Source organism: Ornithorhynchus anatinus, chromosome 20 (assembly GCF_004115215.2).
Source record: "Ornithorhynchus anatinus isolate Pmale09 chromosome 20, mOrnAna1.pri.v4, whole genome shotgun sequence".
NCBI classification, from domain to species: Eukaryota; Metazoa; Chordata; class Mammalia; order Monotremata; family Ornithorhynchidae; genus Ornithorhynchus; species Ornithorhynchus anatinus.
In genome coordinates, this window is record NC_041747.1 from 30,383,413 (window position 1) to 30,410,648 (window position 27,236).

Below are 27,236 nucleotides of genomic sequence, written 5' to 3' on the forward strand. Positions count from 1 at the left end.
AAACGCTCAATAAATACTACTGGATGAATGAATGTTGCCTAACTGTCCATTGCAAGAGCTTAGTCCAGTGTTCTGCCCCTAGTAACCGCTCAATAAATACTACTGGATGAATGAATGTTGCCTAATTGTCCATTCCAAGCGCTTAGTCCAGTGCTCTGCCCCTAGTAAGCGTTCAATAACTACTGGATGAATGAATGTTGCCTAATTGTCCATTGCAAGCGCTTAGTCCAGTGCTCTTGCCCCCCGTCAGCGCTCAATAAATACTACTGGATGAATGAACGTTGCCTAACTGCCCCTTCCAAGCGCTCAGTCCAGGTCCCCGCACCTAAGAAGCGCTCAATCAAGACGGTGGGATGAATGCAAATCTCCAGGGGCCCGGGCTGAATGAATGAATAAATAACCCTCTGCAAGATGCATTTTCAAGACCAGCGCGATGAGCCCCCACCCTGAAAAGGGGGTGGGGGGGGCACACCTTGGTTGTTGGTTTTTTTTTGGTTCCCCCAGGCTTTTTCTCCGGGGCCTCCTCGGAAAATATCCAGGGGAATTCGCACTGGGGCCGGAGGAGTCGCCGCCCCCCCACCCCCCCCCAGCCGTCATGAATCAGCCCATCGATGGATGCTATTTATTGAGCGCTTCCTGCGGGCGGCCTTTTACCCAGAGGCCTTCGCGCCGCCGCAGGAGGAGGGTCAAGAGGGCCCGACGCCGCCGACGCCGCCGCCATGTCGGGGCCGCAGCGCTTCGGCCAGTGCTTCGCGCGCGAGGGGAGGCCGGGGGAGGTTTCCACTCACCGCTCTGCTCGCCCAGGAAGACCAGCTTGAATTTTCTGAGGGGGTTCCCGAAGTCCCCGCCCGCCGACATGGCGGCGTGCTGGGCCGCGGCCCCGCGGGGACCGCCGGAAGGGAGAAAGGGAAGGGAAGGGAAGGGAGGGAGGCCGCCCCCCGGCCCCGCCGCCCCCTCGGCGAGGAGCGGGAGGGAGCGGGACGGCTGGGCGATGGCGGGGCTGCTCCGCCCGGGCTCCCCTCCGCCTCGACGCCTTCGCCGCCTCACCGCCGCAGCCTAACCTGCTGCCCGCCTGCGCGGCCCCGGGGCGCGCGCGCGCTCGAAGGAGGGGGCGCGCGGGCGGCCCCGCTGGCGCGCATGCGCTGGGGGGGGGGGGGGGGGAAGAGAGCCTGTGGGGCGCGCGCCGCTCTCCCTCCTGCCTCGCGCGCCCCGCCTCGCGCGCCCCGCCTCTCGCTGCCTCGCGCGCTCTCCCTCCTGCCTCGCGCGCCCCGCGCCTCGCCCCGCCTCGCGCTGCCTCGCGCGCTCTCCCTCCTGCCTCGCGCGCTCTCCCTCCTGCCTCGCGCGCTCTCCCTCCTGCCTCGCGCGCTCTCCCTCCTGCCTCGCGCGCTCTCCCTCCTGCCTCGCGCGCTCTCCCTCCTGTCTCGCGCGCCCCGCCTCGCGCCGCCTCGCGCTGCCCCTCTCTCCCCCCCCCGCCGCCTCGCGCGCCCCCGATGGGAGGGGGAGGCGAAAGCGGAAACCGACGGGAGCGATGACGTCACACACACACGCACACCCCCACCCCCCCCAGCGGTCGAAGGAGGGATCCTTCGTTCAGTCCGCATTTATTGAGGGCTTACTACTACTACTAATAATAATGTGGGTATTTGTTAAGCGCTTACTATGTGCCGAGCACTGTTCTAAGCGCTGGGGTAGACATAGGGGAATCAGGTGGTCCCCCGTGGGGCTCACCGTCTTCATCCCCATTTTCCAGATGAGGGAACTGAGGCCCAGAGAAGGGAAGTGACTCGCCCCCCAGTCACCCAGCCGACAAGTGGCAGAGCTGGGATTCGAACTCATGAGCCCTGACTCCAAAGCCCGTGCTCTTTCCACTGAGCCACGCTGCTTCTCCACTACTATCCTTCGTTCGCTCAGGAGTAATAAGAATAATGTTGGTATTTGTTAAGCGCTTACTATGTGCAGAGCACTGTTCTAAGCGCTGGGGGAGATCCAGGGTCATCAGGTGGTCCCACGTGAGGCTCATTCATTCACTCAGTAGTATTTATTGAGCGCTGACTCTGTGCAGAGCACTGGACTAAGCGCTTGGATTGAACAAGTCGGCAACAGATAGAGACCATCCCTGCCCAATGATGGGCTTACAAAATGTTGGTGTAAAGCGCTTACTATGTGCAGAGCACTGTTCTAAGCGCTGGGGGAGACACAGGGGAATCAGGTGGTCCCACGTGGGGCTCACAGTCTTCATCCCCATTTTACAGATGAGGGAACTGAGGCACAGAGAAGTTAAGTGACTTGCCCACAGTCACACAGCTGACAAGTGGGATTTGAACTCATGAGCCCTGACTCCAGAGCCCATGCTCTTTCCACTGAGCCATGCTGGCTCCCAGTTAATCCCCATTTTCCAGATGAGGGAACTGAGGCCCAGAGAAGGTGTGACTTGCCCCCCGTCACACAGCTGACACAATCATGTTGGTATTTGTTTAAGCGCTTACTATGTGCCAAGCCCTGTTCTAAGCGCTGGGGGAGATACAGGGGAATCAGGTTGTCCCACATGGGGCTCACAGCCTTAATCCCCATTTGACAGATGAGGACACCGAGGCCCAGAGAAGCGACTTGTCCACAGTCACACAGCTGATGAGTGGCAGAGTGGGAATTCGAATTCATGACCTCTGCCTCCCAAGCCCGGGCTCTTTCCACTGAACCACGCTGCTTCTCTGTGCGGCAGAGCACTGGACTAAGTGCTTGGAATGGACAAATCGGCAACAGAGAGAGAGAGAGACAGTCCTTGCCCATTGATGGGCTTACAGTTTAATCGGGAGAGACAGACAAAAATAATAGCAATAAATAGAATCGAGGGGTTGTACATCTCATTAAAACAATAGCAATAAATAGAATCGAGGGGATGCACATCTCATTAACAGTGAGCCGATGCGGGGCACATCGACATCCACGTACTACTACTCGTAATAATGTTGGTATTTTGAAGCGCTTACTCTGGGCCGAGCACTGTCCTAAGCACTGGGGTCATAATAATAATAACAATGGTGTTTGTTAAGTGCTTGCTCTGTGCCAAGCACTGTTCTAAGCGCTGAGAGAGGAGAGAAGGTCATCAGGTGGTTCCCCCGTGGGGCTCCAGGGGATACAAGGTCATCAGGTGCCCCCCCCCCCCCCCCCCCCGTGTGCATCCCCATTTTCCAGGTGAGGTCACTGAGGCCCAGAGAAGTGACTTGTCCATAGTCATCCAGCTGACAAGCGGCAGAGCAGGAGTTAGAACCCATGACCTTTGACTCCCCAGCCCGGGCTCTTTCCTCTGAGCCACGCTGCTTCTCACGGCTACAAGGTCATCAAGACTGTGACCCCCACGTAGGACAACCTGATCACCTTGTATTCCTCCCCTTCCCCACGCTTAGAACAGTGCTTTGCACCTAGTAAGCGCTTAACAAATACCCTCATTGTTATTATTAATAAAAGCCATAACCACTATTCATTCAATAGTATTTATTGAGCACTTACAATGTGCAGAGCACTGTATTAAACGCTTGGAATGTGCAATTCGGCAACAGATAGAGACAATCCCTGCCATTAACGGGCTTACAGTCTAATCGGGGGAGGCAGACAGACAAAAACAATAGCAATAAACCACTCGATTCGATTCTCCCTCGCCCCCACCCCTCCGATGCTTGCTCTCCCCCTGGGGTGCCTCTTCATTCCCCCATTTTGCGGATGAGGGAACTGAGGCCCAGAGAAGCAAAGTTACCTGCCCGGAGTCACACAGCTGACAAGTGACGGAGCAGAGATTAGAACCCATGACCTCTGACTCCCAAGCCCAGGTTTTTTCCACTGAGCCACGCTGCTTCTCTGGAGCAGAGGGAGAGGCCTGGGGAAGGCTGGGTGGGCTGGGCGATGCCCTTCCTACGTCCTGGAACTCTCAACCTCTTATTATTATTGTTATTAATAATAAGTGCTTACCATGTGCCAAGCACTGCACTAGGGTCTGGGGGGAGGACGCAAGATAATCAAGTCCCGTCTAGGGCTCACGAACCTAAATAGGAGGGAAGACAGTCACTCTATCTCCATTTTTCCAGATGAGGGAATGGAGGCTCAGAAGTCAAGTGACTTGCTCAAGGTCACACAGGAGGTAAGTGGCGGAACTGGGATTAGAAGCCGGGCCCGTGCTCTTGGCGCTAGGCTATGCAGCTTCTCAAGCTCTGGTTTACATTTTTCATTCAATTGTGCTTATTGAGCACTTACCCTGTGCAAAGCACTGTACCAAGCTCTTGGGAGAGTACAGTGCAACAGTGACCGGTCACATTCCCTGCCCACAACCAGCTTATGTACATTCATTCAATCGAGTGGATTTATTGAGCATTTACTGTGTGCAAAGCACGGTACTAAGCACTTGGGAGAGGACAGTATAACAGACACGTTCCTGCCCACGGTGAGCTCAAAGTCTAGAGGGGGAGACAGATAAATTACAGATGTATACAGATTTAATATAAATATGTACAGATATATACATACTACAGTCTGTGGGGGAAGACAGATATGAATACAAATAAATGAAATTACAGATATATACATAAGTGCTGAGGGGCTGGGAAGGGGGAGGAGCAAATTGGAGTGAGGCAGGAGAGAATAGGAGATGAGGAAAACCGGGGTTTAGTCTGGGAAGGCCTCTTGGAGGAGGTGTGCCTTCAATAAGGCTTTGAAGTGGCGGAGAATTTGAAGAGGGATCCAGGCCAGAGGGAGGTCGCGGGATAGGGATCGGCAGCGAGGCGAGATCGAGGCGCAGTGAGAGGGTTAGCGAGAGTGAAACGTGTGCTGGGTTGGAGAAGAAGTGAGGTAGGAGGGGGCAAGGTGGTGGAGTGATTTAAAGCCAATGGTGAGTTTTTCTTGGATACGGAGCTGGATGCGCAACCAACGGAGCGGGGTGACGTGTCCTGAACGTTTATGCAGACTAATAATAATGTTGGTATTTGTTAAGCGCTTACTATGTGCCGAGCACTGTTCTAAGCGCTGGGGTAGACACAGGGGAATCAGGTTGTCCCACGTGGGGCTCACAGTCTTAATCCCCATTTTACAGATGAGGGAACTGAGGCACAGAGAAGTTAAGTGACTTGCCCACAGTCACACAGCCGACAAGTGGCAGAGCTGGGATTCGAACTCATGAGCCCTGACTCCAAAGCCCGTGCTCTTTCCACTGAGCCACGCTGCTTCTCTATGCTCTCCCCGTCTTCTGAGACCGTACCAATTAATGCATGGTATTGGAGCGGTGACTGTGTGCAGAACACTGTACTCTACGCTTTGGAGAGTCGGTGACCGCGGCTCCAAACTGGCGAGGGGAGTGGTGTAAGAGAGTGGATAGACATGATCCCTGCTCTCAATAAGTTTTCAATCTAGTGTGGGGGTTCGGGGGAGGCAGATATTAAAATGGTAAAGAGGCAGCGAGGCTCAGTGGAAAGAGCCTGGGCTTAGGAGTCAGGGGTCATGGGTTCGAATGCCGGCTCTGCCCCTTCCCTGCTGTGTGACTGTGGGCAAGTCACTTCACTTCTCTGGGCCTCAGTTCCCTCATCTGTAAAATGGGGATGAAGACTGCGAGCCTCATGTGGGCTGATTACCCTGTATCTCCCCCAGCGCTTAGAACAGTGCTCCGCGCGTAGTAAGTGCTTAACAAATACCAACATTATTATTATTGATTGACCACTTACTGTAACTCTAGGGGAAGCGAAAGACAATTGATATGAGCATTCTGGGGGTGTGAAGGTAGAGTAAGCAGTAAATACGATGGGTTTGTAAGCACCCCTACTTTTCAGAGCGTCTAAAACGCAGGGAGAGGTGAATCGGGCCCGTGGCACATGTACTGGTGAGTGGTGGGGGTTGGGGAGGGTCTTTTTGCTCATCTGACTGATGAGCCATGAGCAGTAAGACCCTCCCCAGCCCCCACCACTTGAGCAGGCCCTTGGACCCATCTTTAATAGGAAGACATTTGATAAGAGTGGATAACAACGAAGCCGACGGTGAGAGGACACAGGAAATCGATATCTAGGGGTCAAAAGAAATGTCTGAAAGACGCTCAAGCAGTCGGGCACGTGGCAATTGAAAATGGGTTGACTCTAAGGCCAGTCGTTTCCAGAAAAATGTAAAACAAGATTGAAAAGCATGCACAAGAAACACTTCAATATTCCAGTGTGGAGTTAATAGTTGCTCATGAGTGTGGGTAAAATTATGAGAAGCAATGTGGTTTAGGGTATAGAGCCCGGGCCTGGGAGGCAGAAGGATCTGGATTCCAGGTGTAGCTCCACAGACTGCTGTGCGTTATTGGGCAAGTCAATTTATTTCTGTGTGCCTGTTGCATCATCTGTAAAATAGGGATTAAAACTCTGAGCCCCACGTGGGATAGGGTCTGTGTCCAACCTAATAAGCTTGTACCTCCCCCAGTTCTTAGGACGGTACTTGGCATTTAACAAATAGCTTCAGAATTTTTACGGGTGTCATTTTCAAAGCTAGAGGACCGCTATACACACACACACGCTGGGGAACATTTTAGAGAGAGCTATAATTCTTGCCCTTAAAGTCTAAAAAAAAAACCCAACACAACAAAGAGTTTAAGGGAGGGTTAAGGATTAGGGTGTGTCAAATCAACTCTGCTCTCCTTCTTTCAAAAGCGTCTCTGCCCTTCTTAACCTGACAAACGTACTTCGCTCCAAAATCATACGTAGGGAAGGGTCTACAAACCGCCTTTCTCCGTCAAAAACATCTACCCTCCACTTCCTCTCAAGGCCCCAAATTAATCTCTTTGCCAGCTCTCTTAGCACCAGGAAGAAGTGAACCACTGATGCTGCAGAAGCAGTGTTGGAAAGAGAATGGGCGTGGGAGTCAAAAGACCTGGGTTCGAATCTAGATCTGCCATTTGCCTGCTGTGACCTTGGATGAGTCACTTCTTTGTGCCTCAGTTCCCTTATCTGTAAAAGGGGATTAAGATCCCCTTTGTCCAACCTGATAAACTTGTACCTACCCTATGCTTAGTACAGAGTAAAAGCTTGAAAAATGCCTTAAAAAGTGGTCTGATAAAAACAAGAGATTCTTTGTGATGTACAAGTTGTTATACCAATTGAATTGATCGCAAATATCAGCAGGTTCTAGAGGAGGGTGGAGTGATCCTCGAAGGAGGTCTCCCCATCAGAGGAGAGAAAGGATGCAGCTGTCGCGGACTCTGGCCTGGGTTTGGCCAGGCCACGGGGAAGGGCAAGATCATTCATGCATTCACTCAATAGAATTTACTGAGTGCTTACGATGTGCACAGCACTGTACTAAGCGCTTGGAATGTACAATTGGGCGGCAGATAGAGACCATCGCTGCCCAATGGCGGGCTCACGGTCTAATCGGGGGGAGACAGCAGAGCAAAACAGAACAAAACAAGACAACATCATCAAGATAATGATGCATCATCTGTAAAATGGGGATTAAAACTCTGAGCCCCACGTGGAACAGGGTCTGTGTCCAACCTAATAAGCTTGTACCTCCCCTGGCTCTTAGGACAGCACTTGGCATTTAACAGATATCAGCTTCAGAATTTTTAAGGGTGTCATTTTCAAAGTTAGAGGACAGCTACACGCACGCTGGGGAATATTTTAGAAAGAGCTATAATTCTTGCCCTTAAAGTCTAAAAAAACCCAGCACAACCAAGGGTTTAAGGGAGGGTTAAGGTTTAGGGTGTGCCACCTCATTAACAAAATAAATAGGGTAATAAATGATATCTACAAATGAGGACAGTGGAAAGAGCCTGGGCTTGGGAGTCAGAGGTCATGGGTTCGAATTCTGCCTCTGCCACTTAGCTGTGTGACTTGGCAAGTCACTTCACTTCTCTGTGCCTCAGTGACCTCATCTGTAAAATGGGGATGAACTGTGAGCCTCACGTGGGACCACTTAATGACCCTGTCTCTCCCCCAGCGCTTAGAACAGTGCTCTGCACATAGTAAGCGCTTAACAAATACCAACAGTGCTGAGGGAAAGGGGGGATAGAGAAGCAGTGTGGGGCTTAGTGGAAAGAACCCGGGCTTGGGAGTCAGAGGTCATGGGTTCGAATTCTGGCTCTGCCACTTGGCAGCTGGGTGACTGTGGGCAAGTCACTTCACTGGGCCTCAGTGACCTCATCTGGAAAATGGGGATTAACTGTGAGCCTCACATGGGACGACCTGATGACCCTGTGTCTCCCCCAGCGCTTAGAACAGTGCCCTGCACATAGTAAGCACTTAAATACCAATATTATTATTATCAGGGTGGGAAGGCCTCCTGGAGGAGGTGAGTTATCAGAAGGGTTTTGTAAAGGGGAAGAGAGTTCAGGGGGGCCAGGCCTCGCCCTCCCTTCCCCTCAGGCCCCATCCAATATGGCGCCTGAAGGCTGGGCAACGTCCTCGGGGGGCGGGAAGAAGGGGAGGGAGGGCGGGGCGCCAGTGGGGGGATTGACGTCCCCGCGGACCAATGGAGGCAGGGGTAGGCGTGACGTCAGGGGGCGGGACCGAGGCCGCAGCGGGGCAGCAAGGTTGGTTGCGCGTGACGCGCTGTCACGTCGGCTGCGCGCGACGTCACCGTCGGCACTTCCGGGGCAAAGGTCAAGCCCAGCCCCTCCCCCCGCTTGGCCCACTTCTATTCATTCATTAAGTCGTATCCATTGAGCCTTCCTCATTTTTGTTTTTTAGTTGGTATTTGCTAAGCGCTTACTAGGTGCAGAGCACTGTTCTAAACGCTGGGGCAGATACAGGGTCATCAGGTGGCCCCACGGGAGGCTCACAGTTAATCCCCCTTTTAATAATAATAATAATGATAATGTTGGTATTTGTTAAGCGCTTACTATGCGCAGAGCACTGTTCTAAGCGCGGGGGTAGACACAGGGGAATCAGGTTGACCCATGTGGGGCTCACAGTCTTTAATCCCCATTTTACAGATGAGGTAACTGAGGCACAGAGAAGTGAAGTGACTTGCCCACAGTCACACAGCGGACAAGTGGCAGAGCCCAGGATTCGAACTCATGACCTCTGACTCCAAAGCCCATGCTCTTTCCACTAAGCCACGCTGCTTCTCATCTAATAATGATATCTATAACCATTATAGATTATAATGATTATAATCATTAATAGTGATAATAATAATGATAATAATGATAATGTTGGTATTTGTTAAGCGCTTACTATGTGCAGAGCACTGTTCTATGCGCTGAGGGAGATACAGGGTCATCAGGTGGTCCCACGTGAGGCTCACAGAATCCCCATTTTAATAATAATGTTGGTATTTGTTAAGCGCTTCCTTTGTGCAGAGCACTGTTCTAAGCGCTGGGGCAGATACAGGGTCATCAGGTGGTCCCACGTGAGGCGCACAGATAATCCCCATTTTAATAATAAGAATAATGTTGGTATTTGTTAAGCACTTAGTGCAGAGCACTGTTCTAAGCGCTGGGCGAGATACAGGGTCATCAGGTGGTCCCACATGAGGCTCCCAGTCTTCATCCCTATTTTCCAGATGAGGGAACTGAGGCCCAGAGAAGCGAAGTGACTTGCCCACAGCCACCCAGCTGACAAGTGGCGGAGCAGGGATTCGAACCCACGACCTCTGACTCCCAAGCCTGGGCTCTTTCCACTGAGCCACGCTGCTTCTCTATGTGCAGAGCACTGGGCTAAGCGCTTGGAATGGACAAATCGGCAACAGAGAGAGAACCTCCCTGCCCAGTGACAGGCTCACGGTCTAAACCTCGGAGACAGAGGTCATGGGTTCGACACTCGGCTCTGCCACTTGTCAGCTGTGTGACTGTGGGCAAGTCATTTCACTTCGCTCTGCCTCAGTTACCTCATCTGTAAAACGGGGATTAACTGGGAGCCTCACGTGGGACAACCTGATGACCCTGGATCTATCCCAGCCCTTCGAACAGTGCTCTGCACATAGTAAGCGCTTAACAAATACCAACAATATTAAACGGGGGAGACAGCAAAGCAAAACAAAACACCACCATCCAGATAAATCGAATCAAGGCGATGTACACCTCATTAACAAAATAAAGTAATAAATAATATATACAAATGAGCACAGTGCTGAGGGGAGGGGAAAGGAGATGAGCAGAGGGAAAGGGGGGCTCAGTGTGGGAAGGCCTCGCCCCTTCCCCTCTGCAGCCTTAGAGGCTCCACTCCCTTAAGAAGCAGGGTGGCTCAGTGGCAAGAGCCCGGGCTTGGGAGTCAGAGGTCGTGGGTTCTAATCCCGGCCCCGCCACTCGTCAGCTGTGTGACCTTGGGCTAGTCACTTAACTTCTCTGTGCCTCGGTTACCTCATCTGGAAAATGGGGATGAGGACTATGAGCCTCATGTGGAACCACCTGATTACCCTGTATATCCCGGCGCTTAGAACAGTGCTCTGCACATAGTAAGCGCTTTACAAATACCAACATTATTAATCCCGGCTCCGCCACTTGCCAGCTGTGACTTTGGGGAAATCACTTCCCTTCTCTGGGCCTCAGTGACCTCATAATAATAATGTTGGTATTTGTTAAGCGCTTACTATGTGCAGAGCACTGTTCTAAGCGCTGGGGGAGATACAGGGTCATCAGGTGGTCCCACGTGAGGCTCAGAGTCTTCATCCCCATTTTACAGATAAGGGAACTGAGGCCCAGAGAAGTGAAGTGACTTGCCCACAGTCACACAGCTGACAGGTGGCAGAGCCGGGATTAGAACCCATGACCTCTGACTCCCAAGGCCGGGTTATTTCCACTGAGCCACGTTGCCTCTCTAGCACAACTTCTAATCGGGGGCGACAGAAGACAAAAATAAATAGAATCACGGGGATGAACATATTAAAACAATAGCAAAATTCTTCCTCGGCGTGACAGGATTGAAGGTGGGAGCCACCCCAGAAGGTGTGTATTCATTCACTCATTCATTTATTCATTCAATAGTATTTATTGAGCGCTTACTCTGTGCAGAGCACTGTACTAAGCGCTTGGAATGGACAAATCGGCAACAGATAGAGACAGTCCCTGCCCTCTGACGGGCTTACGGTCTAATCGGGGGAGACGGGCAGACAAGAACGATGGCAATAAATAGAGTCAAGGGGAAGAACATCTCATAAAAACAATGGCAAATAAATAGAATCAGGAAGTGTAGTCTGGAAGGACTTCCCGGAGGAGGGGGCGGCTTGTCAAATCTGGTCCTTTGCGACTTTTAGAAAGCGTGCGATGGAGATAATCCGCCAAATGGTGACTGCGTGTGTAACGGTGTGAGCGAAGGAGGACAAGGAGGTCGGACAGGGGAAGGGCCAGGCCGTTGCCGGGCTTCGCGCTCTCCTGGTTGATGTCATCGGCCTCGTTCGCTGGTGCGCCGAGGGGTTCCCGGACCCGGAGGACGTGGCGGGGCGGAGGGGCAGGAGAAGCAGTGTGGCCCAGTGGAAAGAGCCCGGGGAGTCAGAGGTCATGGGTTCAAATCCCGGCTCAGCCACTTGTCAGCTGTATGACTCTGGGCAAGTCACTTTACTTCTCTGTGCCTCGGTTACCCCATCTGTCAAATGGGGATTAAGGCTGTGAGCCCCAGGTGGGACAACCTGATCACCTTGTATCCTTAGAACAGTGCTTTGCACATAGTAAGTGTTTAGCAGATGCCATTATTATTATGGAGAAGCAGTGTGACTCAGTGGAAAGAGCCCAGGCTTAGGAGTCAGAGGTCATGGGTTCCAATCCTGGCTCCGCCACTTGTCAGCTGTGTGACCGTGGGCAAGTCACTTCACTTCTCTGTGCCTCAGTTACCTCATCTGTAAAATGGGGATTAACTGGGAGCCTCACGTGGGACAACCTGATTACCCTGTATCTACCCCAGCTCTTAGAACAGTGCTCTGCACATAGTAAGCGCTTAACAAATACCAACATTATTGTTATTATTATTATTAAATGGAGATGAAGACTGTGAGCCCCACAGGGGACAACCTGATCACCTTGTATCCTCCCCAGCGCTTAGAACAGTGCTTTGCACATAGTAAATTATTATTAATAGGAAAGTAAAAAAAAATATTATTAAGTCACTCACTTCTCTGGTCCTAAATTCCCTCATCTGTCAAATGGGGATGAAGACTGTGAGCCCCACGGGGGACAACCTGATCACCTTGTATCCCCCCCAGCGCTTAGAACAGTGCTTTGCACATGGTAAATTATTAATAGGAAAGTAAAAAAATATATTATTAAGTCACTTCACTTCTCTGGTCCTTAGTTCCCTCATCTGTCAAATGGGGATGAAGACTGTGAGCCCCACGGGGGACAACCTGATCACCTTGTATCCCCCCCCAGCGCTTAGAACAGTGCTTTGCACATAGTAAATTATTATTAATAGGAAAGTAAAAAAAAAATATTATTAAGTCACTCACTTCTCTGGTCCTAAATTCCCTCATCTGTCAAATGGGGATGAAGACTGTGAGCCCCACGGGGGACAACCCGATCACCTTGTATCCCCCCCAGTGCTTAGAACAGTGCTTTGCACATGGTAAATTATTATTAATAGGAAAGTAAAAAAAAATTATTATTAGGTCACTTCACTTCTCTGGGCCTCAGTTCCCGCATCTGTGAAATGGGGATGAAGACTGTGAGCCTCACGAGGGACAACCTGATGACCCTCATCTGTCAAATGGGGCTGAAGACTGTGAGCCCCACCTGGGCCCACCTGATTCCCCTGTGTCTCCCCCAGCGCTTAGAACAGTGCTCGGCACCTAGTAAGCGCTTAACAAATACCCACATTATTATTATTATGACCCCGTATCTACCCCAGCGGTTAGAACAGTGCTCTGCCCATAGGAAGCGCTTAACAAATACCAAGTAAAAAATAAAATAGTCACTCTCACCCCACGTGGGACAAGCTGATGACCTTGTATTGTCCCCTTCCTCTGTCCCCCCACCCCCCGCGGCCCGGCAACGGTTAGCACAGTGCGGGGCACCTAGCCGGGGCTGCACCAAGGCGATGATTATGATAATGCAGGGGGAGCGGGAGGAGAAGGGCGGGAGGCGGCGGGGGCGGGCTCGGCCTCGGCCTGGGGCTCCGCCGCCGCCGCCATGAACCGCGCTCTGCCCAAGGTACTTTGGGGGGCGCAGATCGACCCTTCGGGGGGCCCGGAGGGAGGACAGGAGACAGGGGAGGGGAAAGAGGGGAGGAGAGGAGGACAGGGGAAGGGAGAGGAGGAGGGGGGAGCAGAGGAGGACAGGGGAGAGGAAAGGAGAGGAGGAGGGGACAGGAGAGGAGGAGGGGGGAGAGGAGGACAGGGGAAAGGAGAGGGGACAGGAGAGGAGAGGAGAAAGGAGAGGGGAGAGGAGAGGAGGAGAAAGGAGAGGAGGAGAGGGGAAAGGAGAGGAGAGGAGGGAAGGGGAAAGGAGAGGAGGGAAGGGGAGGGGAGAGGAGAGGAGGAGAGGGAGAGGAGAGGAGGAGAGGGGAAAGGAGAGGAGGAGAGAGGAGAGGGGAGAGGAGGGGAGAGGAGAGGAGAGGAGGAGAGGGGAGAGGAGAGGGGAAAGGAGAGGAGAGGAGGAGAGGGGAAAGGAGAGGAGAGGGAAAGGAGGGGAGGAGAGGGGAGAGGAGAGGAGGAGAGGGGAGAGGAGAGGAAAGGAGGAGAGGGGAAAGGAGAGGAGGAGAGGGGAAAGGAGAGGAGGAGAGGGGAAAGGAGAGGAGAGGAGGAGAGGGGAAAGGAGAGGAGAGGAGGAGAGAGGAGAGGAGAGGAGGGGAGGGGAAAGGAGAGGGGAGGGGAGAGGAGAGGAGAGGAGAGGAGGGGAGAGGAGAGGAGGAGAGGGGAAAGGAGAGGAAAGGAGGAGAGGGGAGAGGAGAGGAGGAGAGGGGCGAACACGACGCTTTTCCCGACAGCCCTTGGGCCGGGGAGTGAGGGCAGCAGGGCCGGGGCCAGAGCCTGGCGGGGGAGGCCAGGGGGGGAGGCCAGGGGCAGGGGGTGAGGCCGGGGCCGGGGTGACACCAGGGGCAGGGGCAGGGCCACGGGGTGGGGGCAGGGGGTGAGGGCAGGGAGTGGGGCAGGAGGTAGGGCCAGGGCCAGGCGCTTGAGGGCAGGGGTAGGGGATGAGGGCAGGAGCCGGGGGTGAGAACAGGGGCGGTGGCAGGGGGCGAGGACAGGGGCAGGGCCGGGGCCAGGGGCATCCGCTCCAATGCGGCTCCTTTCACCCCAGATCCACCCCTTCCCCCGCCTCAGAAACCCCCACCCTGGACAGAGGAACCTTGATTTCTAGGAGTGGGCCTAGTAACCACAATGATAAAAATAATTATGGTATTTCTTAAGCGCTTACTATGTTCTCGGCACTGTTCTCTGTGCCTCAGTGACCTCATCTGTCAAATGGGGATGAATTCACTCCATAGCATTTACTGAGCGCTTACTATGTGCAGAGCCCTGGACTAAGCGCTTGGAATGAACAAGTCGGCAACAGATAGAGACGGTCCCCGCCGTTTGACGGGCTCACGGTCCGATCGGGGGAGACGGACGGACCAGAACGATGGCGATAAATAGAGTCGAGGGGAAGGACATCTCGTAAAAACGATGGCGACTAAATAGAATCGAGGCGATGTACAATTCATTAACAAAATAAATAGGGTAATGAAAATATATACAGTCGAGCAGACGGGTACAGGGCTGAGGGGATGGGAAGGGAGAGGGGGAGGAGCAGAGGGAAATGGGGGGAAAAGAGGGTTAAGCTGCGGAGAGGTGGAGGGGGGTGGAAGAGGAAGATGGGGAGCTCAGTCTGGGAAGGCCTCTTGGAGGAGGTGAGTTTGAAGTAGGGTTTTGAAGAGGGGAAGAGAATTAGTTTGGCGGAGGTGAGGAGGATGAGGATGAAGACTGTGAACCCCACGTGGGTCAACCTGATGACCCCGGATCTCCTCCAGTGCTTAGAACAGTGCTCTGCACATAGTAAGCGCTTAACAAATACCAACATCATTATTATTATTATTACCAGGCAATCAGATTGTCCCACATGGGGCTCACATTTTTTTTTTTTAATCCTCATTTTTACAGATGAGGTTAACTGAGGCCCAGAGAGGTGAAGTGACTTGCCCAAGGTCACATGGCTGACAGGTGGCGGAGTCGGGATTAGAACCCACGACCTCTGACTCCCCAGCCCGGGCTCTTTCCACTGAGCCGCGCTGCTTCTCTAATTGTGGTATTTGTTAAGCGTTTACTACGTGCTAAGGATCGTCCTGGACTGTACTAGAGGCAGCGTGGCTCAGTGGAAAGAGCCCGGGCTGGGGAGTCGGGGTTGAGACTGTGGGTCCCGACAGGACGGGGACTGTGTCCAACCGGGTTTTTTGTATCCACCTCGGTGCTTAGTGCAGTGCCAGGCAAATAGTAAGCGCCTAACAAATACCATTATTATTATTATACAAGATAATCAGGTCAGGGACATGATCCCAGACCCATGTGGGACTCAGATTCTATTGGGAATAGGGAATGGTATTTAATCCCCATTTTACTGAGGCATAGAAAGGCTAGGTGACTCACCCAAGGTCACAAAGCAGGTGATAATGAGAGTATTAGTTTTCGTATCTTTAGTATTCTCTATTAAAGCACCTTCTATGAGCCAAGCACTAGGAAAGAGTATACAGGTGAAAATTAGGTACGGGACCCTGTCCCACCAGAATCGTTCACCTCCGGAGCCGTGTCGGTGTTTGCAGAAGCCGCCTTGATGCTGAAGAGCAACTGTTGTCTGGGGAACTCCTAGCTGCCCTTCTTCCCCGCTCGGGGCTGAACTGGCCAAGAAGATTTAGGGGCTGAGGGACCCCGGGGACTCCAGCAATTTTGACCCGTGGCTTCGAGGATTGCCCCAGTTGGGTAGACTTTCTCCTCATCCTGGCTGTGGAACAAGGAGGAAGCTCGTTTTTCATTCATTCAGACATATTTATTGAGCGCTTACTGTGTGCAGAGCACTGTACTAAACGCTTGTAATTCCCTCTCTTCCTCATAACGTCCCTCTCTTCCCTCATTCACTTCCTCCCTGTGGGCCTCAGCTTCGATAACGATAATAACTGTAGTATTTGTGAAGCGCTTACTATGGGCCAGCAACTGAACTAAGCGCTAGGATAGATACAAATTGGGAGACGATCCCCATTTTATAGATGAGGTAACCGAGGCCCAGAGAAGTGAAGTGACTTGCCCAAGTTCACCCAGTAAACAAGAGAAGCAGCGTGGCTCAGTGGAAAGAGCCCGGGCTTGGGAGTCAGAGGTCATGGGTTTGAATCCCGGCTCTGCCCCTTGCCAGCTGTGTGACTCTGGGCAAGTCACTTAACTTCTCTGTGCCTCAGTTACCTCATCTGTAAAATGGGGATTAAGACTGTGAGCCCCATGTGGGACAACCTGATCACCTTGTATCTCCCCCAGTGCTTAGAACAGTGCTTTGCACATAGTAAGCGCTTAACAAATACCACCATTATTATTATTAAGTGGTGCAGCCGGAATTCGAACCCATGTCCTTCCGACTTCCAGGCCCGGTCTCTATCCACTACACCATGCTGCCTTCTCTCAGATTCTTTCCTATGCCACTGCTTCTTGCTGTTGGCTGCTTAGGCCATGGGTCTGGAGACTCAGTCCCAAAATCGGTCATTTTACTCCCGAAGACCCTGAGAATTTAGGGACAGGAAGCATTTTCTCCCACATCAGAGGACTGTCACCTCTTCCACTCTTGCTGCCCGAGGTCTAAAACCCAGATTCCCATGTGGAAATCGGAACAATGGGAGAAATTCAGATTCCAAGCCAAGGAGGGCCTACTTCTGGAGGACTAAAATGGGAGTGGTCCATGGTAGGTCACTGGGGGAGAATCAGGGGTGTCCCTAACTATGGAGGAGGGGGTTCAGGGGGGCAAGAAGCACCCAGTTCCACCTCGTGCCCTGGTGCTCCTTTCGGATCCCGAGCCTTGGGCAGAAGGGTCTGCAACGCCGATCCAGGAATGCTCGTGCTCATCTGCCCCTTTGTTCCTCGAATGTGTCCTACTGACTGTCCCAATGTTGCCTTTTGCCGCAGGTTCTGTGCCTGAGGAATGATGCCTTCTTACGCCAGGTTCGGTCCCTGGATAGGTAAGTTTGATGTCTTAGTTTCCCTTGCAACTCTGGAGAGAGGCAAGATCGGGGAGCCCCTTATCATAGGTGGTATTTACTGACGGTTTACTAGGTGCGGAGCACTGTGCTGAGCGCTTGGTAGAGTACAACAGAGTTAGCGGACGTGTTCCTTTCCTGAACGGCCCGGCCAGTGGGGACGGGGTGGACGGGGCCTGAGGGTTTCCTTCCTTCCTTTCCCCACTCCCTCCTGTGTCAACTGTGTTCTCCAGGGGCTTCGCTTCCCGGGCCCCTCCAGCAATAGGCGGGAGGCGGCCCGGCCGGGCCCGAATGACCCCAGTCTCACATCGGGCAGGGAGTTTGAGGGTTGAGGTGAGGGGCCGTGCCTTCTGCCTCTGTGTGTCCGAGTCATCACCTCCCTCTTCTGAGGGTCCCCGAACTGGGGGGGGTGGAGGTCCTTAGGCCCGGAGCTCGTCAGTCCTGGTAGGGAAATTGCCCCACCTGGCCCTCTGCAGCTATGGTAAGGGCATGGCGTAGACGGACACAGCGTGGCTACAGGGAAGGCGTGAGGGCATGGCGTGGGCAGACACAGGGCGGCTGTGGTGAGGGCACGGTGTAAACTGGTAGAGCGTGGCTAAGGCGAGGGCACGAAGGCGAGACACTGACAGACACTGTGGCGGTGGGCAGGGCACGACCTGGGCAAGCACACGGTGCTGGCTGGAGCCAGAACACGAGAGAGGGCTCTGAAACCTCAGAGCCTGGGTTGGGGGGGCCGGGTCCAAATCGAGGGGTGAGGGAGCAGGGCGGTGCCCCAGAAAGTTGGCCCTGAGCAGCAAAGCCTTTATCCGGTCTTCACTCACCAGCGTCATAGGTTCCGGACTCCCCAGTGACTGTCGACATGGTTTTCCCTTAGGTTCAGACAGGCCGCAGACGATCCTGCCTGTCGTGCAGGTAAGAAAACCAGGAGCGACTCCTCCCGGCCCCGACTAACGCTCCCGCCCCCAGATGACCTGAGCTCTGAGTCTGAGTAGCCCGTCGGCCAGAGGAGAGGGTAGGCAGGCCTGTGCCGCCAGCCCCCCGGTGACTCCCTCCCCGCCACCCTCCCGGGACCCCCGGGCCTTCGGTCTCAAACCCGGGTCAGTCTCTGCCCGCTGCATTTGAGAGTTGGACTCAGAGCTCCGCCGGAGTGCCTCGCCTCAGAGTCGCTCCTTCATCCACCCGGAGCCCAGATGGACGACTCGGGTCCTTCCCGGAGACCCCATCCCCACCCCCGGTGCGGCCCAGGCCCCTCTTCTAGGAGATTGGGGCCCCGTCCCGGGGCGTGACCGCCCTCGGCCCCCCGGGCGGCCCGCTGCCATCCAGATTCAACCCTTACCGGGGGAGCCGAGTCCCATTTACTGCTTGTTGTGAATCCTTCTTCCTTCTGCCCTCGCTGCCCCCCCAGACTTAGCCCCCCGTTTCTTCACAGTCCCCAGCCTCTCCCTCCCGCTGCACCCCCATGCTCTTCTGTTTCATTTGCTTTTGGCTGGACTTTACGAGAGGATGGCCACCAGCTGCCTGCCAGTTTGCCCCGGGGGCCCGGCAGCCCAGCTCTCCGAGGCTTTGCGTGATCCGGGCCGATTTTCCCTACCGGCGAGCGTCGACTGTTTGCCTCTGGGGGAGCCGATAGCCGAGGGCGACCCCGGGAGGGTGGGCCGGGATCCAGCCTCAGGGAGGGGTTCGGGTCCCGCCTCTGCCAGAGCGGCGAGTGTGGAAGGAGCCCAAAGCCCAGACCAGACCCCAGAACCCCTCGGCCGTTTTGTCTCGTTTCAGGCGGCGTCCTGCTGAACAGCCTCCGACACCACCGCACGCGACCCACCCACGGCATCAGCCGGTACGAGCACCTGCTCCTCCCTGAAGAGGTGAGCCGGGCCGGGCCCTGGCCCCTTCCCCCGGGAGGGATGGGATACTGGCTTCGGGGAGAGGGATGCGTCCTGTGCCCGACCACGCTGACCTCAGCCTCACGCCCCCTGCTCCCTTCGCCCTGCTCTCGGCAGTGGCTCGCTTCCGATCAAAAATCACACTCCTGTTTTCCTGGAGTGAAAAATCAGAAATGCTAGAGTGAGAGACAAGAGCCAGGAGCATCTCCATTTCTCAGGGGCGCCGAGCCCGGCCCTCTGCTTCTCCTCTTCCCTCTCTCCCATCCTGCAGCTGCCCCTGCCGCCTTCCACTTGTCCATTCCCCTGCCTGTTAGTACCCCTCTTTGAGGGAGGGCAGGAGAGATGGCAGAAACCCCAAACCCTTCAGACCAATGGCGGAGGAGGAGGAAGGGCAGGAGGCGGGTGATCCGGGACCCTCCCTGGCCTCCCACGACTCAGAGGTGGCTCTGAGAGAGGAGATCCTGCAGCGGAGCTGGGGGGCGGCTAAGCGTCCGTTTTGGGGTAACCCCATCCTGCCAACCGCTCTTCTGTTGTTGAGGATCAGCTCAACGTGGCCGCTGAAGAGCCTGGGCTCTGAGATGGGAGCATTCGTAGAGGGAACTCCCTGCAAAACCAGCACGGTCCCCGGGGGAATTCTTGGTGACGAGGCCCAGCCCGGAACTTTCTCTTTGCGCTTGTCTCGCAGCCGGCGAAGAAGAAGAAGCCGGGGCAGGTGGAGGTGCAGCCCACGGACTCCGAGTACGGGGTTCTGAACGTCCACCTGACGGCCTACGACATGACCCTGGTGGAGAGTTACTCCAAGTATGTGCACAATCTCTGCAACCACCTGTCCATCAAGGTGGAGGAAAGGTACGCTGAGCCGCCCCCTCGTGATGAGGGCTCGGCCGTCCCCATCAATCCCTGGGGGGAGGAGGACGAGGAGGAGGAGGCGGCGACGACCGGGCAGGCGCAGATCAGAGGTGCACGGCGGGGACGAGAGGGAAAACAAACAACTGGCCGGAAGAAAAACAAGCCCTCCACCCCTCTGCCCGCCAAATGAAATCAAGGTATTGGCCGATACCCAGGAAAGTTCAGATCGGCGATGGGATACCCTCTTCGGTCCAGGCTCCGACTTGGGTCATTGGAAAACTTACTCAGGAGCTCCTCCCGCCCTGGCGGATCAGTTCCCAAAACTCAGATTCCCCTAGGCAGGGTCAGAGGTCAGAGGTGAGGCTCTGTGATGGGTAACTGTAGTTCCGTTAGGCCTTCTCAGACCCACTTGCACGTCCAGAGATGTCTTCTTCCAGTATCAGGGACACCTCACGAGAACAGGCATGGGTTCACGTGAGTGTGTGTGTCTAGTAGGGACCCTCTAGGGAGCTGCAGGCTTTTCAGATATGTAGCTTGTTGACCTCGATTCCACACTGCGAAACTATAACCTATCGTGGGTGTGTGTGTCTGTCTGTCCCCTGTGGCTCCCCCACCGGGATCCATTGACCCAGGACTCCATTCATTCATTCAGTCGTATTTATTGAGCTCTTACTGTGTGCAGAGCACTGTACCAAGCTCTTAGAAAGTACAATTCGGCAACAGATACAGTCCCTAACCAGCGGGCTCACAGTCTAGAAGGGGGATTCCCTGGTGGGGCTCAGTTCGCCAGACTGACCAAAGTGAAGACCATCATCTCCCCTGATTTTCCCTGATTTCTGGATTGTCCTTTGAGGCGGGGCAGGTGGTTTTCCACCCCCGAGACGTACCCTCCCGCCAGGTGTAGACAAGACAAACACACAGACCTTCACCCCTGGGGTCCCGGCTTTGGGACTCTCCAGGTCCCAAGACCCCCCAGCTGACCCCTGGGTCTCTGTCTCTGCAGTTACGCGATGCCCACAAAGACCACCGAGGTGATGCTCCTGCAGGACCAAGGCAGTAAGCTGTATCTGGACTCGGTGCTGACCACCCACGAGCGGGTGGTGCAGGTAGGCTGGCCGCCCGGCTGCCCAGCCCTGTCAGGGGGGCTGGTCCCTGCTGCTGAGGTTTCTTCAGGGTCGCTTCTCGCTCAGGGGCTTTTCCCCGAGGTGGGTTTTGAAACTCCCTCCAGCTGGGAGCCGGACTCCCCTCGACCCGGACCCCCGTCCACGGGGCCACGGCCGAGGGCAAGGGCTGCCGTCTCCACGCTTCCTGCACCTGCCCCTGCCTGGCTGAGCCCTTATGTCTGTGCCCCCATGGAATTCTCTATTCCCTTTCACTCTCTTCCCCTCTTGCGAACCCCACTCTGCCGCACTCTGTGTCTTCCCTTCTCCCCGACCCCCCATTCCACCACTGTGTGTATTCTCCTCTCTCCTACCTCGCACTCTGCTGCTGGGTGTATTTTCCTCTCTCCTACCCACCGCTCCAGTGCTGTATATATTCTCTCCCCCTTCTCCCCTCCCACACACACACTGTTCTCCCTTCTCCACCCCCATCACCAAGTCTCACCCAGCTATGGCGGGGATGATTTGTCCCCGGGGGCAGGAGCGGAGGCCTCTGGAGCTTCCCCACGGGGCAACGCTCAGGAAGAGTATAGAGCTTCCCAGTGGGATGGCGCTCAGGAAGACCCCTGTCCCTTGGGGGCACGTGGGTGAGGTCTGTTCTCCCGCTGCGTTGATGGGACACAAAAATCCCCCCCCCCCGTGATCCCTCAAGCCCCCATTCCTCCGCTCCCCCCAGCAGAGTTTCCTTGTTTCAGATCAGTGGTTTGAGCACCACATTTGCACCTATCTTCTTGGAGATTCTGCAAGCCAATCAGCCCGAAGGCGTGGACCTGTCCGTCAGAGAGGTGAGGGCGCGGCGGTACCCGTGGGGTCGGGGTGCGGACGGGAACCACGGCCCCGGGGGTCCCGGCCCGGCCCTCAAACGGGCCGAGGGTTTGGTGGAGGGTGGGCGGTCCGAATCCAGAGCTGCGACAGGGCCGCCGCTCCCTCTCGCGCCTCCGTGGGATGGGATGGGCCGGGCCGCTCCGTCCCACCCCGGGGTCCTCGTATCTGCCCATCCGTCTGCCTGCCTGCCTCACTGTTCCCCGAGCTGCGTTCCCTTCCAGGAGTGGAATGGAGCGGTGGAAGGGCCGGGGGGAGGCGAATTGAGACATGAAGTCAGAAAAGGGAAACAAGTGCATAGGTGCAGCCCTCCTCAGGTGCAGGCCGGTGTCAACGGAGGGCCCGGGGTTTGCAGGGCCCCGGAGGCCTGGACCTGTGGTCCGCAAAGGAGGGAGGGTGGTAGATGCCCCCTTCCGGAACGAGTCCCAGCTGTCTTTGGAGCCACGGGGACCCAAGTGAGTAATCTGTCTCTTTCTCCTCTTTTACTCCCCAGCACTCGGAAGAAGACACCAAGGGGCGGTTCAAGTCACGGCCAGAACTGGAAGAGCTCCTGGCCAAACTGAACTAGTGGGGTGACGGCGGGGGTCCGCGCAGGATGCCGGACTGGTCCGGACTGTGGGGAGATCTATCCCTCCGGTGCCCGTTGGTGGGCACGGCCGACCTTCGCCTATCTGTCCTGCAGGCCTGTATGCGTTTCCCTGAAATATAACTCTAGGCCAGCTCTCTGTGTGTGCAGGAGTGGGAGCGGGAGAGGAGCAAGAGAGAGCGAGAATGAATGGTGGCTAAGCTCTCCCCAGCCAAGTAGCGGTCCCCAGCACGGTGCCAGCTTCCTGATCCGAGGAACCCGGTCCCCCTGGCCTTGCTGGCATCTTGAGGACCAGGAGGGCCAGGCGAGGTAAAGCCCGAGTATGGAGATCCCTGGAATCACGACATAAGATTCGGGGAGCCCGGCCCCTCCGGCCCTCCCCGGTTCGGCCTGCCACCCCTCCTAGCCCACAGCCCGCAACTGGCCAAAAAAACAGGCAGGAAGCTGAGAGGGAAACCACTTTACTGGGGCGGGGTGGGGTCCAGGATTTCCTGCTCACAGATTCGTGTTTCCATGCAATGGACTCAGAAAGGTCAAGTCCCAGTTGGCCCTATCCACCCCCAGGCCATGGGCCCGAAGGTCGCACTGCCCACTCTCTCTGGAAGTCTGACCCTCGGGGCTCTGAAGCTTCTCTTTCTTCCTTCTCTGGCCAGCTGCATGGCTGCCCTGCCCACCCGCGTGTCCCACGCTGCGGCCTCTCCTCCATCAGCTGCTGGCCTGGGCCGCTTTCTGCTGCTGCTGCAGCTGCTGCAGCTCCTGGTGCCGGCGCTGCTGGTGTGCGTTCATGCAGGCCCTGAAGGCCTGCACCTGGGGCTGGCAGCGCCTCCAGTCCTGGTGCTCGGCCATGCACTCCTGCACGGCGTGGTGGGAAGCCACACAGCCGGTGCGCGAGATCATGCGATCCAGGGGATCGTCCTCGTCCTCGGCCGGCCGCTTCCAGTTGTGACTCGGGCGTGCCGGGGCCGACATCTCCTTCGCCTGGGGAGCGGAGAGAGAAGAACAGGGCGTCAGAGCCGGGGAGGGGAAGGCACGGCTTGAACACGTCTGGTCCCGCCGCCCTGGCGAGGACTTAACGATGTGCCCACTTCTGACGGCCACCCAGGCGGCACCGTCTGCAGCGCCCCAGACCTCAATTCATCCGTGTCTCACTCACCTCCCTCTCCAGACATCTACCGATAGCCGTGGCATGTTGTTAAGTGCTTACTACGTGCTAGGGGCTGGGCTAGCTATAACATTACCAGGTCAGGTCCCTGTATCCCATGGGGCTCGCGATTTAGGAGGGAGAACAGATATTGAATCCCCACTTTACAGAAGAGGCAACTGAGACATGGAGAACTTAAGTGTCTAGCCCAAGGTTGCACGGGTAGACAAGTGCTGGAGCTGGCAACAGGCCCGCGCCCCGTGCGCTAGGCCTCACCGCTTCTTTCTCACGGGCGCCATTCACCAGACCAAAATGAAGTGATCTGAGGTTGGTTTTCCCCAGCCCCCTCCTACCTCACCTCGCTCTTCTCCAACTACAACCCAGCCTGCACACTTCACTCCTCTAATATTAACCTTCTCTCTGTTCCTCAAAGTCAACTCTCTCACCTCCTGTCTCTGGCCTGGAGGGCCCTACCTCTTCATACCCAAGGCAATTACTCTCCCCCTTCAAAGCCTTATTTGAAAGCACATCCCCTCCAAGAGACTTTCCCTACCTGAGCCTCCCTTTCCTCTTTCTCTTCTCCCTCCTGTGTTGACCTGATGTGCTCCCTTTATTCATCCCCCCCTCCCTCCATCCCCACAGCAATAATAATAATAATGTTGGTATCTGTTAAGCGCTTACTATGTGCCGAGCACTGTTCTAAGCGCTGGGGTAGACATAGGGGAATCAGGTTGTCCCACGTGGGGCTCACAGTCTTCATCCCCATTTCACAGATGAGGGAACTGAGGCACAGAGAAGTTAAGTGACTCGCCCACAGTCACACAGCGGACAAGTGGCGGAGCTGGGATTCGAACTCATGAGCCCTGACTCCAAAGCCCGTGCTCTTTCCACTGAGCCACGCTGCTTCTCTTCCCACAGCACTATTGTGCATATCCGTAATTTATCTATTTATATTAATACCTGTCTCTCCCTCTGGACTGCAAGCTTGTAGTGGGCAGGGAATGTGTCTTATGTTATTAATAGTGATTATTATGGTACTTGTTAAGTACATCCTGGTTGGATGCAGTCCCTGCCCCACATGGGACTCACACTCTTAATCCCGTTTACAGAAGCAGTGTGGCTTAGTTCGTTCATTCATTCATTCATTCAATACTAATAATATTCAATAATTAATAATAATAATAGTGTTGGTATTTGTTAAGCACTTACTATGTACAGAGCACCGTTCTAAGCGCTGGGGAAGATAAAGGGTAATCAGGTTGTCCCACGTGAGGCTCACAGTCTTAATCCCCATTTTACAGATGAGGTAACTGAGGCCCAGAGAAGGGAAGTGACTTGCCCACAGTCACCCAGCTGACAAGTGACAGAGCCGGGAGTCGAATCCAGGACCTCTGACTCCGAAGCCCAGGCTCTTTCCACTGAGCCACGCTGCTTAGTATTAATTGAGCGCTCACTATGTGCAGAGCACTGTACTAAGCGCTTGGAATGGACAATTCAGTAACAGAGACAATCCCTGCCCAATGACGCGCTCACAGTCTAATTGGGGGAGACAGACAAAAACAGTAGCAATAAATAGAATCAAGGGGATGTACATCAGTGGCTAGAGCACGGGCTTGGGAGTCAGAGGATGTGGGTTCTAATCCCGGATCCACCACGTGTGTGCTCCGTGACCTTGGGCAAGTCACTTATCTGTTGATAAGTTACCGAATTGTACTTTCCAAGTGCTTAGTACAGTGCTCTGCAGACAGTAAGTGCTCAATAAATACGATTGAGTGAACTTCACTTCTCTGTGCCTCAGTTACCTCAACTGTAAAATGGGGATTAAGACCGTGAGCCCCACGTGAGACAACCCGATTACCCTGTATCTACCCCAGCGCTTAGAACAGTGCCTGGCGCAAAGTAAGCGCTTAACAAATACCATTATTATTATTAATCCCCATTTTACAGGTGAGGTCATTGCGGCTTAGAAGTGACGTGACTTACCCAAGGTCACCCAGCAGACAAGTGGAGGAGCGGAGATTTGAACCCACGTCCTTCTGCCTCCCAGGCCCATGCTCTGTCCACTAAGCCCCGCTCTCCCTCGCGTTTCGTACCGTGAGGGAATTGAGGCATAGGAGTGACGTGACTTACCCAAGGTCACCCGGCAGACAAGTGGAGGAGCTGGGATTAGAACCCAAATCCTTCTGCCTCCCAGGCCCGAGCTCCGTCCAAGGAGCCCCGCTGTCCCTCGCGCTGCGTACCGTGCTCTGCGAAAAGTAAGCGCTCCATAAATACAACAGAGTGACGGGAGGCTCCACTCCCCCCACCAAGCCGGTCATTCATTCATTCATTCAGTCGTATCCTGGGTGCAGAGCACTGTACTAAGCGCTTGGAATGGACAACTGGGCAACAGATAGACCATCCCGGCCCAAGGATGGGCGCACAGTCTAAAAGGGGGAGACAGCAAACAAAACAAGTGGTGAAGCATCTGACCACTTAGAGAAGCAGCGTGGCTCAGTGGAAAGAGCCCGGTTTGGGAGTCAGAGGTCATGGGTTCGAATCCAGGCTCTGCCGCTCGCCAGCTGTGTGACTCTGGGCAAGTCACTTCACTTCTCTGTGCCTCAGTTACCTCATCTGTAAAATGGGGATTAATAATGTTGCTATTAAAGTGCTTACTATGTGCAGAGCACTGTTCTAAGCCCTGGGGGAGATACAGGGTCATCAGGTTGTCCCACGTGAGGCTCACAGTTAATCCCCATTTTACGGAGGAGGTGACAGGCACAGAGAAGTGAAGTGACTTGCCCACAGTCACACAGCTGACAAGTGGCAGAAGGGGGATTCGAACCCATGACCTCTGACTCCCAAGCCCGGGGTCTTTCCACCGAGCCACGCTGCTTCTAAACACCTAGATCTATACATGCACAGATCTATACACATCATTAATAAAATAATCAGTCATATATAGAAGTGTGCACCGGTGGGGAGGGGGAAGGGGCGTGGCTTAGCGCCAAGGGCCCGGGCTTGGGAGTCAGAGGTTGTGGGTTCTAATTCCAACTCCCCCACTTGTCCGCTGTGTGACCTTGGGCAAGTCACTTCACGTCTCTGGGCCTCCGTGACCTCATCTGTCAAATGGGGATGAAGCCTGGGAATGGCATGTGGGACAACCTGATGACCCCGGATCTCCCCCAGCGCTTAGAACAGTGCTCTGCACATAGGAAGCGCTTAACCAATATCAACTTCTCTGGACCTCAGTGCCCTCATCTGTTAAATGGGGATGAAAACTGGGAGCCTCACGGGGGACCACCCGATGACCCCGGATCTCCCCCAGCGCTCAGAACAGTGCTCTTTACATAGGAAGCGCTTAACCAACATCAACCTCTCTGGGCCTCAGTGCCCTCATCTGTCAAATGGGGATGCAGACTGGGAGCACAACCCGATGACCCCGGATCTCCCCCAGCGCTCAGAACAGTGCTCCGCACATAGGAAGCGCTTAACAGGTAGCATAATAATCATTATTCTTAAGGGGGAGAGGGAGGGCCTCCTGGAGGAGGTGCTGGGCCACCTGATGGATAATCCTGGGCTCCCCAGCTGAGCTGCGGCTCGCCCCCCGCTGCTCCAGCGCGCATGCGCCCAGACTCTCGCCCGCGCATGCGCTCCGGCCCTGGGTCCGGGGTCAACGGCTCCCGGCCGGAGTCCCCGGCGCGCGCCCCTCCGCCTGCTCTCATTGGTCGCCTGCCG

The 27,236-nt window shown here is 55.0% G+C and overlaps 3 protein-coding genes across 5 annotated transcripts in view; 1 reads left to right on the top strand and 2 right to left on the bottom strand.

The window, feature by feature from the left end:
• The window catches only part of RAB6A (RAB6A, member RAS oncogene family), a 42,202-nt gene extending 41,116 nt beyond the window's left edge, over window positions 1–1,086 (bottom strand). Inside the window, exon 1 of one of the 2 annotated variants that reach the window (XM_029048421.2) lies at window positions 789–1,086. In XM_029048421.2, coding sequence (XP_028904254.1) covers window positions 789–858 — 70 coding nt within the window. In that variant the 5' untranslated portion in view covers window positions 859–1,086. The remainder of the gene's footprint in view (window positions 1–788) is intronic. The other variant, XM_029048420.2, reaches the window with a different exon arrangement.
• Window positions 1,087–13,031: 11,945 nt separating this feature from the next.
• On the top strand, window positions 13,032–22,514 carry MRPL48 (mitochondrial ribosomal protein L48). 2 transcript variants are annotated; one of them, XM_029048555.2, is made up of 8 exons: window positions 13,032–13,084; window positions 17,011–17,063; window positions 17,956–17,993; window positions 18,855–18,943; window positions 19,647–19,810; window positions 20,814–20,916; window positions 21,666–21,755; window positions 22,286–22,514. In XM_029048555.2, exons 1-8 carry the CDS (start codon window positions 13,064–13,066, stop codon window positions 22,358–22,360), a joined length of 633 nt encoding a protein of 210 aa, XP_028904388.1. In that variant the 5' UTR covers window positions 13,032–13,063; the 3' UTR covers window positions 22,361–22,514. The 2 variants fall into 2 exon arrangements, with proteins under 2 accessions (XP_028904388.1, XP_028904387.1); XM_029048554.2 differs by lacking the exon at window positions 13,032–13,084 and adding an exon at window positions 16,706–16,789.
• Window positions 22,515–22,823: 309 nt separating this feature from the next.
• Window positions 22,824–27,171, bottom strand: LOC100084288 (cytochrome c oxidase assembly factor 4 homolog, mitochondrial). Its single transcript, XM_007672671.3, has 2 exons — window positions 27,061–27,171; window positions 22,824–23,356 (listed from the first exon to the last, which is right to left on the bottom strand). The coding sequence occupies exon 2, from the start codon at window positions 23,345–23,347 to the stop codon at window positions 23,084–23,086; it is 264 nt and encodes an 87-aa protein (XP_007670861.1). The 5' UTR covers window positions 23,348–23,356; window positions 27,061–27,171; the 3' UTR covers window positions 22,824–23,083.
• Window positions 27,172–27,236: the final 65 nt, after the last annotated feature.